This window comes from Pseudonaja textilis, chromosome 5 (genome assembly GCF_049901715.1).
Source record: "Pseudonaja textilis isolate UNSWEBS1 chromosome 5, rPseTex1.2, whole genome shotgun sequence".
In the NCBI taxonomy this organism is placed as follows: domain Eukaryota; kingdom Metazoa; phylum Chordata; class Lepidosauria; order Squamata; family Elapidae; genus Pseudonaja; species Pseudonaja textilis.
The window spans coordinates 20,577,940-20,591,405 of NC_141994.1; the positions used below are offsets into that span (position 1 = coordinate 20,577,940).

Consider the following 13,466-nt stretch of genomic DNA (forward strand, 5'->3'; position numbering starts at 1 on the left):
ATGCCAGGAATGAAAGAATAACAGAGCTGTTTTCTGGGCCATTTTCAGGCCATTTTCTGAGCCATTTCAGGTCATTTGGGGGGCATTTTTGGCCCCAAAAATGACCTGAACAAGGGGCTGAAAATGGCCCCCAAATGGCTGTTTTTCAGGCTGTTTTCTGGTGCTCCAGCACCCCAAAGACTAGATGGCCAGTGCACATGTGCATGTCAGAAACCAGAAGAGCAGCTGTGCTCTGCGAGCCACCTCTGGCATGCGTGCCATAGGTTCCCCATCACGGCTATATACCATTCCTGACAAATGGCTGTCCTTCTTAGAAACCCAGTTGCACCCACATCTTCTGAAGGCTTAATTTTAATACATTTAAAGATAGATAGAAATTAATTAATAGAAGGATTAATATTAATACTGTTAGTAGAAGGATTAATTTTAACATATTTCATTAAGTCCTGTTTCCATATCTCTTTAATGAGGGGGGTGGAATGTGTAAAAGACTGTCAAACAATCTGCCTATGTCAATATTAAGAGTATAGCAAGCTGGAGGAATTAAGTGGTGTTAGTTCATTCAATTTTCATCCTCTAGGACGGATAGCAGTCTGCAGAAATAGGGCTTATACTTTCGCTATGTGGAAAGCATTGATTGTGAACTATTAAAATGTATTTGCTTAATTACTCATTTCTCAGATTCCATAACATTTATTTGAATCTCATTTACTTATTCATCTAGGTATGTGAGAAGAAATTCATACCAAGTAGATCCTTTGCACTTTGCTCCTAGTGCACAGATTTTTCTGATTCACCTAAACTAGATGAATGCATAGAACAAAAACTGAGAAATGTTGAATTTATGATCCACTAGCTCAATACCCGTGCTTCCCTACAAAACTACATGATCGGACTTAGTTTTTGGGGAGGAAAATAATGAGGAAAAAATTCTGCCTCTGCCTACCAGCATCCATCGGTATTCATCTGGCTAGTGTGTGAGAGAGTTGAGGGCTGTTTGGAAAGTGAAACAGAATTTGCTGTGTGAGCAAGAAGGAGACAGCAAGGAACCTGGATGTGGCTTAGCTCAACTGCAGTTGGAACAGATTTCTTTTCAGGTGGGGAGGGGGAGTAGAATGTTAATAATAATATACAAAATACTAATGCTCTGATGGTCATCTTGAAAAATCCTTTCTTAGTGAGCACCCAGAGGCCAAGAGGAACATACGTGCCAAATTTCAAGTTTATTTATATATATATATCTGTGCTTCTCACAGAGCCGAAGACACAAGCCTGAAGATGATGAATGAGACTTCATCGAAACGTTGCCTAGATACTTTGAATCTTATGCGGGAGAAAACCCGAATAACCAAAGATACACACACACACACACACACACACACACACACACACGTACATACATACATACATACATACATATATGAGATGTATAGATATATACATCTATATCTGAGAAGCACAGAGCTGAAGACAGAAGCCTGAAGATGATGAATGAGACTTCATCGAAACGTTGCCTAGATACTTTGAATCTTATGCGGGAGAAAACCTGAACAACCAAAGATAGATAGATAGATAGATAGATAGATAGATAGATAGATAGATAGATAGATAGATATAGATATAGATATAGATATAGATATAGATATAGATATAGATATAGATATAGATATAGATATAGATATATATGCAGTCAGGATTTTAGAACATAGAATCATACATCTGGATGGGACCTTGGAGGTCTTCTAGTCTGACTCCTTGATCAAGCAGAGATTATATATTACCCCAGACAAATGTCTTGAAAACCTCCAGTGATGGAGCACCCACAATTTCTGGAGATAAACTTTTCCAACTGGTCAATTGTTCTCAATGTCAGGAAATGCCTCCCTACTTCTAGGCTGGCTCTCTGTTTAACAAGCTTCCACCATGCCTTCTCGACCTGCTTTCTGGTACGAGCTGATCCAGCATTTCCCGCTTCTCTTGACTGACTTTCACATCTTACTTGCCATACCCAAGCAGAATTTTTTTTTTTATTTCAAAGGTTGATTTGTCCTACAAAAGTATTTAATACGACTTCCTTCCATTGTTTCTTGCACACCATTAAAGAGGCTGATTTTCCTGATCACAGCATTGTGTTAAGGACTGGACGGAAGCAACAGCCTGCCTTTATCTTCCCTTTGAACGAACAAGAGTTCCTGCCTGGCTTGTACAATTGGGAATAAATAGTCGGCAAGGCCAGTCCAATGTAGCCTCCTGCAGCCGAGTGAGCTCCGACCCCAGAGAGGCTCATGGATGATGGACAACGGATTCTGGCATAAAGCAGAGGTATCTAAGCCGTTCTTCAAAGAGACCACTTGGCCAACACTCCTTGCCTTGAGTGTTGCCCAGTAGGTCAAGTCTAATTCCAGGATCTATGTGAGGAGGGAAGATCTTCAAGAGGAATACCGGCTTAACATTATCATTCTGGTTTTATTCGAGGCAAACAATTCTTCCTGGAATAAGGATTGGGTAACAGCTATGTTTAATGAGATACAATCCCAGTGAACAATGTGTTGGGTGGAGGGATCATTCCTGAGTTTTGGATAGGAGAAGAATCAGCAGAGTTTTGGATAGGAACAGAATCACTAGAATTTTGGATAAAACCAGAACCTCTAAAGCCAAGCCGGTTGTTAGTCTTGCATTGCGTGTTGGATCCCTACTTGGCAGTCAACCAGATAGTCTCCCCCTTGGCCCTCCAATGGGATCTTTGTAAGGTTGCATTGAGCTCAAAAGTAGTTTAGAACTTATTCGGATTTGTGATTTCAAAAAAAAAATGCTCCTTGAGACTTGCCTTAATTTCTAGGACTCTTTTGACTGCTGTATTAAGAAACTGTTGGGATGACTACCAGCAATATTTCTATACAGGTTTCAAATTGTCTCAAACTCATAGGGGGAGTTGAATTGACCAGATGTAAATGCACATCAGTGAAAAAGAAAAAAAAACAATGGATATGATTTTGTACAGGGAGCTGAGCTGACGAGATGTAAATGTGTTTGAATGAGAAGAGGAGAAAAAAAAAAAGCAATGGATAGGATTTTGCTGGGCTAACATTCCATCCACCCTTCCTTGGAGCAAATCCAGTGTAATCCAACAACCACAGGATTGTGCTGAAAACTTGGGATTTTTCTCCTAATTATTCTTTTTTTTTTTTTTTTTAACAATTCTTCCATAGATGGTTGGATCCAGATTTTTACTCCTGCTGCTCTTAGCTCTGCCTGTATCAACGCTGGGTAAGAAGTCCACCATTTGCTATTATCGTGGCATTCTTGCTCAAAAAACAACCACCACGAACAGCACATGCTTTCTGCTCAGTGTGTAGTCACCTTGCAAAATATTGCTGTCTGTTAGTGACTGTCAAGTCATTAGCATGTATTAGCAATTTATACCCTCCCCCAGAGATCTAAAGTTTAGGTTTATCCCTTGCAGTAACCTGGTACAAAGGATTGCAAGTAATTTGAACCCAAGCCTTGGCTATTGACTTTCCTAACCAAATTCGGGATTCTTCAGGCAAATCCTAGCAAACCATGTAACGGTTTAGAGTATATGAATGAAATTGGTGATTTCCTAACTTGATCCACTGCCAAGCCACAGGAGGAAAGGATCACTGCTGTTTTTCCTTCTTGGTCCCTTTCCCAAATTCTCTAGGTTTTGCCAAAAGAAAATTTGGGGGCAGAAAGGAGAGCTACCTTGCTCCTTGGTTTTTCTCCTTTTTCTCTGCTGCAAATAGTTGTCGCGTTCAGTGAGAAAACCCTGCCCATCTCTTATTTTGACTTCATTTCACTGAGGGGTTGAGAGTAGGGCAGGCCATTTAGAGGGAAAAAAAATGACTGGCTGTGCTGAGTTTCGATTTTCTAGTTTGAATGCCGAGTGTCACCGCTTTTGAAAATGGTAGAAGTTCATCGAATGTTTTATCCACATGGACATCCTACAGGGCTCTCCAACCTTGGCAACTTTAAGACTTGTGGACTTCAACTCCCAGCTTTGATGGCTGAGGAATTCTTGGAATTGCAATCCACAAGTCTTAAAGTTGCCAAGGTTGGAGAGCCCTGTTCTACGTTAACCAGAGGTGGGTATTCAGCAGCTTCTGACCAGTTCTGGAGAACCGCTAGCGGAAATTTTGAGTAGTTCAGAGAACCGGCAAATACCACCTCTGACTGCCCCCCCACATCTCTTCTCTGCCTCCCATTGAGTCCCAGCTGATTGGCTGGGTCTTCTTTGGTTGCCCTGCACAGGTTAGTGAGGTGGGGATGAGAATGGGGATTTTGCAGTATCCTTACCCTGCCATGCTCACCAAGCCATGCCCACCCTGCCACATCATGCCCACCAAGCCAAACCCACAGAACTGGTAGTAAAAAGCTTTGAATCCCACCACTGACTTTAACTAATCATGATCTTACAGGGCAAAAAGACTTCTCTGCGCCATATGCACACTGTAGCCTTTTTGGAGACGATCACATCCAAACCTTTGATGAACTGATGTATGATTTCGCCGGCGACTGCAGCTACCTGCTGGCTGGAGACTGTGAAAAGAGATCTTTCCTCTTGCTTGGTGAGTTTCAACTACGTTTTGATTATGCTATGGAATGCCTCTTGGACGTTGTCTGAAGTTCTCCACGTTTTTGGAAATTAGAAGAACAAACATTTCAGCTAAATGTAAGGGAGCTTGCTTAGAAATGGAAGCAGTTCAACAAAATATGGAATGTAGAATAATAGAGTTGGAAGGGACCTTGGAGGACTTCTAGTCCAACCCCTGCTCAAGCAGAAGACCCTATACCGGGGGGGGGGGTCTTCAAACTTGACAGCTTGGAGACTTGTGGACTTCAACTCCCAGAATTCCTCCTCCAGTCATGTTAGCTCAGGGATTCTGGGAGTTGAAGTCCACAAGTCTTAAACTTGCCAAGTTTGAAGACCGTTGTTGCCCTATATTATCCCAGACAAATGACTGTCAAGTTTCTTCTTGAAAACATCCAATGATGGAGCATCCACGGCTTCTGGAGGTAAGCTGTTCTCACTGATTCATTGTTCTCACTGATAGGAAACTGATCTTTAGTTCTAAGTTGGATTTTTCCTTGAGATCTTTCAGTCTTTTCTTCTTATCTTGTCCTCAGGTGTTTTGGAGAATAGGGTGACCCTGTCTTCTCTTTGATAGTCCCTCAGATACTGGAATGCTGTTATCAGATCACCCTAGTCCTTCTCTTTGTTAGACTAGACATACCTTTTTAGATTAACAGAATTGGAAGGGATCTTGTAGGTCATCTAGTCCAACCCCCCACCCAAGCAGGAGACCCTACACCATTTCTGACAAATGGCAGTCCAATCTCTTCTTGAAGGTCTCAAATGATGAAGCTCCCACTACCCCTGAAGGCAACTTCTGTTCCATTGGTTGATTGTTCTCACTGTCAGAAAGTTTCTCCTTGTTTCCAGGTTGAATCTCCCCTTGTTCGGTTTCCATCTATTATTCCTTGTCTGGCTTTCAGGTGCCTTGGAAAATAGATTGATCCCTTCCTCTCTGGGGCAGCCCTTCAAATATTGGAAGACTGCTATCATGTCTCCCCTGGTCCTTCTCTTTACTAGACTAGCCAAGCCCAGTTCCTGCAACTGTTCGTTGTATGTTTTAGCCTCCAGTCCCCTAATCATCCTAGTTGCTCTTCTCTGCATTTTTTCTAGAGTCTCAACCTCTTTTTTTAATAATGTGGTGACCAAAACTGGATGCAATACTCTAGGTGTGGTCTTACTAAAGCTTTGTAGAGTGATATTAGTACTTAGTTCCCTCAATCGTTCATCGTATGCTTTAGCCTCCAGACCCCTTATTACCATAGTTGCTCTTCTCTGTATTCTTTCTGGGGTCCCACTAGTGTTAAGTTGATCCTACCCAACTCAAAACCTCCCAATAAATGGCTTGCACCAATCCTGTCATAGACAGCCAACCATCTCTCTCAATCCCAGGTTCTACTTCCCGTGTCTTCTTACCTTCCTCCCATCCTAAATGGAGACATCAATCTGCCTCAACATCTTTTTTAAAAAAAATCATACTGTCCAACTGGATCCTCCTTCACTAGAGATTTCAGACAGATTTTTGACATCTGTCTATCATGAATGGTGTGCCACTAGATTTCTTTTTTTGTATTATCGGCGCACCAGGGGATGTGACTTTTGGAGATTTTTCCCGTGATTCCACGAAATTACAAAAAAAGCCATTTTGTACTTCTGTTAAAAATGATGCATATTTTTTTTAATTTGAACTTTTCTGCAAGCATTTTTCATTTGTTCCAGCTATCCATGTAAAAAAAGTACGGCCTTGAAGATTTTGCACGATTTTTGGAACTTAGCACCCCGAAGAGCTGTCATTATACTAAATATGAGCAATAAGAACAATTGCTTCTCATAATTTACCCATAATTGTTAAAAAGGAGAGCTAGCCAATGATTGTTAGCAAAAATGCCACTAACCTTTTTTTTTTTTTGTTTCGTTTCAGGTGATTATCACAATGGAAAAAGAACCAGCCTTTCTCTGTACCTTGGAGAATATTTTGATATTCATGTGTTCTTAAATGGCACTGTGACTCAAGGGGAAAAAAGGTAAACATTTTGGTCACGTTGACATCAGTGCAGGTAGTCCTCAACTTAGAACATTAATTTAGTGACCGTTTGAAGTTACAATGGCACTGAAAAAAGGAACTTGAACATTTTTCACACTTATGACCTTTGCACAGCAGTCTCATGATCATGTGATTAAAATTCAGATGCTTGGCAACTGTTTCATACTTATGACCGTTGCTGTGTCCCAGGGTCATATGATCCCCTTTTGCAACCTTCAGACAATCAGAATCCATTTTCAAAGCTCTGTTCCTAACTTAACAACTGCAACAATTCACTTAGCAACTGTGGCAATATAAATTATGATAAAGACTATTGAGTTAACAGAAGCATATATTACTCCCCACAGCAAAGAGAAGCAAAGAGATGGTCCAATGGATTCTTTTATCCAAAGAAGAAAATATACCTAACCTTATTTCTAGTCTGAAATTGCTTCTGGATTTTGTGCTTGCAATGAAAAAAAATACATGAAACTTTGATTTTGTTTTTTTGTTAACTAGATAGGCTTATTGTTATAGGAATGATTTGGACTTACTGTTATGTAAAAGCAAAAAGCTATGGTTGTAAAGTTGTTATCTTCTACTGTGCTAAAGAGAGTCAGACATTGGTACCTTTTTCTTTCTTGTGATGACCCGGGGCGTGGCACAAAAGCAGCAAAGTCACAAAAGTAGGTAAAGTCCCTTTAATACCTCCAACTTGGCCCCCAATGTCCAGTTATCTTCGGCTGGAGAAAAAACTCTCCCAAGAACAGTTTTTAAAGGGAAGAAATTCAGTCTGACCCCAAGGTACATATAGGTTATAAGTAAAAGCCAACACAAACCAACGCTGCAGCAATTAACGAGACAAGGCAGGATAAGGAAAGGCAGACTTCAAAAGATAATGAAACACACACAATTGGGAGAATGCCAGAACCTAGATAAGACTAGAAAAGATAATGCATGCTTTGCTTCCAGCAAGGTGCTGTGCGCAAACACCCTTTATATCCTGTTTTCCCTGCTGCAGCTAAAGAAGGGAATCAGGGCCCTTTTCTCCCCCGTAACCTACGTTGCTCCCATATCCATTCCTCCCTGCGTGCCCTAGGATGAAGAGGGGGTGGGCCTGAGTCTTCCTCTGAATGCCCAGCCAGACTGTGCCCTTCCCCAGTTTCTTCCACAGCCACCAGAGCCACACTCCCCCTCCCTGTCAGCTGCTCAACCTCCCCCTCAGAATCAGATTCCAATAGGGGCATGACATTTCTTTATCTCCCTTTACACTATATTTCTTTTATTTCTCTTCCCTTCCCCCCCGCTTCTTAGGTTTCCACTACTATTTTTTTTAAATTTTACTTTGTATTTTATATTTTGAAAAACCAATAAAAGTCATACCCGAAGAACAATGGGGGCAAGACAGGTCATAAAACAGGGCCAAATTTACTTGACAACTGTCTCATTTAGCAACAGAAATTTGGGGCTCAGTTGCGGTCCTAAGTCGAAGACTACCTGTATTACAGAATCAAAAGTACCGTGTTCTATTCTGAGCCGAATACTAAGGGAATCTCTCCTTCCTCTTGTAAAAAAGGATTTTGGTACCCTATGCCTCAAACGGAGTCTTTCTGGAAAGGGAAGCCGGCTATTATAAGATGTCCGGTGAGGAACATGGCTTCGTGGTGAAGATTGACACCGATGGGAATATCCTTCTAAGCCTGCCAGAGAAACACTATAATAGGACCTGTGGACTCTGTGGGAATTTCAACCGATTTGCTGAGGATGACCTCATGACCCAGGAAGGTAAGTATTCAGTATGTGCTGAATAATATCTTTTGGTATTGCCTTTGTCATGCTGCTGTTGGAGTCTGACTCCAAGGAGGAAGCTGAACAGCTGACAGGGAGCAGAAATGTGGTTCCGTTGGCTATAGAGGAAACTGGGGAAGGGCAAAGTCCGGCTGGGTAGAGCAGGGGAGAGTTAGAACAAGGGAGAGGGAATTCAGAGGAAGATCCAGGCCCACCCCCAGGCCCTTCACCCTAAGGCACGCAGGGAGAAGAGAGCAACGTGGGTTGCCTGGCTTACGGGGGTAGGAAAGGGCCCTGATTCCCTTCATTAGCTGCAGCTGGGAACACAGTGTATATAAAAAAAAGGGCAAGCTGCATGCAGCAGGTTGTTGGGAGCAAACGTGAATTTATCTTGTATCGTTGTGGCTTATCTGTGATCCTGGCATCTTCCCAACTGTGTGCGTTTTGCCATGCCTTCAAGTCTGAAATTCTTGCTCCTGCCCTGTCAAACTAATTACTTCAGTTTGGCTTGTTTGGACTTTAAGTTAGATTGTGTTTACCCTAGTTAGGTCTTAATTTTCTACAGTAAAAGGCTGTTCCTGGGAGAGTTTTTCTCCAGCCAGAAGCTAACCTGGACATTGGGGGAAAAGTTTGAGATGATAAAGGGATTCTTATTGAGTATCTGACTGTGTTGCCTTTGTGCCACGCCCCGAGTCATCACAGCCTTCTTTCCTGTAATGTTTACTTGAAAGCTTCTAATATTCCTCACTCGGTTCTTCATTGTGTCTGGAGCTCATCACTTTGCAGGGCATCTGTGTCAGCCTTGTGGGGTATGCTAGATAAGAAACACAACTAGATGAGCTCATTCCACTTTACTGCGAAGCTACATTTGCATAATCTTGCAAGTAAGGAAGCACACTCACCCTTCCCCAGGTCTTCTTTACAGCCTAAGAAACTAGGGAGGGTCTCCTTTGAGCCTCTTCCTCACCTGTTCTGCAGCTTTGGGTCAGGCTGTCTGTTGTCTGACGGTTCCCTTGGCTGCCACTTTTCACCCGATCTCCAGCCCTTGCTTATCCATGGAGACCAAGTGGAACAAGTGGCCAGTTTTAAGTTTCTGGGTGTTACCCTAAAAAGAGGACCTGACCTGGGGTGCTCTCATTGCAGCCCTGGTCAAAAGAGCCCAGCAAAGATTATAGTACATGAGACTTCTCAGGAAACAACAACTGAATGCAAAACTGCTGGTGACCTTCTACCGCTGCACCATAGAGAGTATCTTAACTCACTGCACCTCTGTCTGGTTTGCCAATTGCACAGGGGCAGATAGGACAGCACTCCAGAGGGTTAACGTCATTGCCCAGAGGATCATTGGTTGTCCTCTCCCCTCTTTGGAAGAGCTTTATAGTTCCCGCTGCCTTAAGAAAGCTCAAAACATTCTCAAAGATCCATCTCATCCTGGGAACCCTTTTTTTTAAACTATTACCCTCTGGCAGACAGTACAGGATAATAAAAACAAGGTCAAATAGGCTGAAAAACAGCTTCTATCCCAGGGCAGTAACTCTATTGAATTCTGCTGTATAGTGCAGTATTGGTGCAGTGTTGCGGGTTTTCGTTTCAATGTGTGGCGGGTGAAGGATGTGTGTTTGTGTTTATTTTCATGGTCATAATAGGCATTGAAGATGGTGTTTGATTTAGTTGTACGAGGTGCAATGACAATAAACTAAACTAAACTAAATATGTTTCAGTTTCCAGTCCCCTAATCATTTTTGTTGCTCTTCTCTGCACTCTTTCCAGAGCCTCAACATATTTTTTGTATCGCGGTGACGAAAACTGGACACATTATCCCAAGTGTGGTTTTAGCAAGGCTGTACATAGCAGTACTAATACGTCATGTGATCTTGATACTATTCTTCTGTTGATGTAGCCAAGGATAAAATTGGCTTTTTTGGCAACTGCATCACACAGGAGGCTCATATATAAGTGGTTGTACACTAGGACTCCTAAATCCTTGTCCCAGCTACTACTGTTGAGCCAAGTGCCATCTATTCTATGCCTGTGTATTTGATTTTCCTTGCCTAAGTGTATGATCACTTACTTTTCTTGCCACTGAATTGCATTTTGTTGGATAGGGCTGAGTGTTGAAGTCTGTCAAGATCCTTCTATCTTCTAAAGTGTTGGCTATTCCTCCTAGCTTAGTGCTGTCTGAAAATTTGACGAGTTGCCCTTCTAAATCTTTTTTTAGATTTAAATCTTTTATGAAGATTCATTTAAATCTTTTATGAAGACGTTGAAGAGAACCAGGCCTAAAACAGAATCTTGGGGTACCCCTCATGACTATTAAACTTTAATGGCAGCTGTGAGCTCTCATGAATAAAAAAGATGACAAATGATAGGCTCAAGATCCAGGTGGATTTTGACAGACTTGAACACTGGGCCCACTAACAAAATGAAATTCAATGTAGAGAAAAGTAAAGCCTTACACTTAGGCAAGAAAAACCAAAACTACACATATAGACTGAGTGAAAGTAGACTTAATAGCAGTAACTGTGAGAGGGATCTTGGAGTCTTAGTGGACAACTAATTAAACACGAGCCAACAGTGTGCAGCGGCAGCCAAAAAAGCCAATGCAATCTAAAGTTGCATTAACAGAAGGAGACAATCGAGATCAAGGGAGGTACTAATGCCACTCCTTAAAACCTTATCTAGAGTACTGCATCCAGTTTTGGTCACCACACTACAAAAAAGATGTTGAAACTCTAGAAAGAGCACAGAGAAGAGCAACAAAGATGATTAAGGGACTGGATATACGTATGATGAACGATTACAGGAACTGGGCATGGCTAGTCTAGTGGAGAGAAGGACCAGGGGAGACATGATAGCAGTCTTCCAATATTTGAGGGGCTGCCCCAGAGAGGAAGAGGTCAAGCTATTCTCCAAGGCACCTGAAGGCCAGACAAGGAACAATGAATGGAAACTGATCAAGGAAGACATCCAACCTGGAAATAAAGAGGAATTTTCTGACAGTGAGAGCAATCAACTAATGGAACAGAAGTTGCCTTTGAAAGTTGTGGGAGCTTCATCACTGGAGGCTTTCAAGAAGAGATTGAACTGCCATCTGTCAGAAGTGGTATAAGATCTCCTGCTAGGGTGAGGGGGTTGGTCTAGAGGACCTACAAGATCCTCTTCCAACACTGTTAATCTGGTAAAGATATTGCTTGATCAGGGTGGATTTCTTAGCCTGGTTTCTGCTGAACACTGTGTGGCTGTAGAGATTTTTCCAGATCAGCTCCTCCACTGCCTTTCTCTGAATACACTTTCTTATAGGGTGCGCAATCTCCCAAACCCATTTTCCTCCGAGTTGATGGGTTTTTATTTTTCTAGTCGCTTTCTTTTTGGGAGAAGCTACACAGGGCTCTCTGATCCAGATCTGGAGTTGCGTGTTCACAGCTTTGTTCTTCCAACTGGGAAAAATTGCAATTTGCAATGCAAAAGCCAAAAAGAGTGTTTACTGCAAATGGCCTGCTGGAAGGCAAGTGGCAGGTGATGCGGGAAACACCTCTTAGGGAAGCTTTTGTCCTGGGTGCAGCCAGGGCAGAGTTGAGCCCACCACTGAAATGTGCCTTTAAACATCTCGTAACCCCTACTTGAGGTAGGGCTGGACAAAGTTGAAGAATTTTAATATATCTGATTTAAGCTCCGGGGCCGCTGCACAGAAAGAAAAAAAAAACACGTACTAGAATAAAACATTGTGCAATTTGAAATCTTTTGGAAAGGGTCGGTATGTTAACAGCCAAATGTGGAACGGGCACTTCTGGTTGTTTTGGCTGATTTTATTTCAGCACAGATGATTCACTATACCTGGGAAATGTGTACTTCTATTTTTTTTAAAAAAAAATAATGGAATGTTGACTCAGTTGAAGAGTGCTGCATTTGGGATTAGGAAATTTTCTAACAAGCTCAAAAGAAAAGAAAAGCAAGGAAGGACAAAAGTGCAGGTAGACCTCAACTTACAAGAGTTCATTTAACAACCGTTCAAAGTTACAACGGCACTGAAAAAAAAGTGACTTGGGGCTCCTTTTCACCCTAATGACCATTGCAGCCTCCCCGTGGTCACGTGATCAAAATTTGGGTGCTTGGCAATTGGTTCATATTTATGACGGTCCCTTGGTCTTCTGGAATGCAGCCCCTCCCTCCTGGAAAGCCACAAAAGGTGACAATCAGGGCAAGCTGGTTGAGACCCTTCCCCTCATCTACCGTCTTTCCTTGAAAATAAGATCCTTTCTTATATTTTTTTTGCCACCCAAAAAAGCACCAGGTCTTATTTTCGGGGGATGTCATCCACTGACTAACCTCACTTGCACGCATCACCCTGGCCTCCTTTTCGCTGTCAGAGGCCTTCAGGAATTTCTTCTGCTGCTGCCAGCTAGGCTTTCTTGAAGGCTTCTGCAGCCGATAACAGAGCTCCGGATCAATCCTGAGCTTTGTTGTCAAGCTACAGAGGCCTTCAGGACAGCCTTGCCAGCCTTGCTGGCTGCAGAAGAAATGGGCCAGCAAGGCAGGTGGTGGGGTGTGCAAGGCCTGGCTACAACTGTCCAAAGGTAAGTAGTAGGGCAGCTCCACTTCCCCTCCAACCCCACCCTAGCTTAATTTTTACCCATCCATTCTGGAGTGGGTGGGATCTTAATTAGGGCTTATTTTTGGAAGTAGGGCTTATATTGGGTGCATGTGTAAAAATCAAGCTAGGACTTACTTTTGGGGTAGGTCGTATTTTCGGGAAAACGAGGTACTTCTTGTCATTTGCTTCAATGGTCAACGATGCAAAGACGGGACTCTCCAGCAATGTTTGCAAGGCAGGAACTATTTGAATTTTCCTTCCTCCATGAGTCCTGAACTCCAGAGACTCAGTTTCCAAAGAAAACACGGAGCCCTCGTTGGATGTCTCTTGGGACCTTCCTCAATGCCCTTAAAGGGTCCATCCCATCTGACATAAATTTTGGAATCCTTGGTGCTCTCTGAGCTTGTTGATTTCTTGCAGACGTTTCATCACCCGACTAGGTTGCTCTGCATCTACCAGAAAACAACAAGCTC

General features: G+C 42.5%; 1 protein-coding gene across 1 annotated transcript in view; it reads left to right on the forward strand.

Annotated features, from left to right (window-relative positions):
- Positions 1–2,127: 2,127 nt before the first annotated feature.
- VWF (von Willebrand factor) overlaps positions 2,128–13,466 on the forward strand; it is a 193,873-nt gene continuing 182,534 nt past the window's right edge. The window contains exons 1-5 of the mRNA XM_087934258.1: positions 2,128–2,322; positions 3,210–3,267; positions 4,437–4,586; positions 6,513–6,615; positions 8,191–8,399. Of these exons, the coding sequence (XP_087790384.1) occupies positions 2,290–2,322; positions 3,210–3,267; positions 4,437–4,586; positions 6,513–6,615; positions 8,191–8,399 (553 nt within the window). The 5' untranslated portion in view covers positions 2,128–2,289. The remainder of the gene's footprint in view (positions 2,323–3,209; positions 3,268–4,436; positions 4,587–6,512; positions 6,616–8,190; positions 8,400–13,466) is intronic.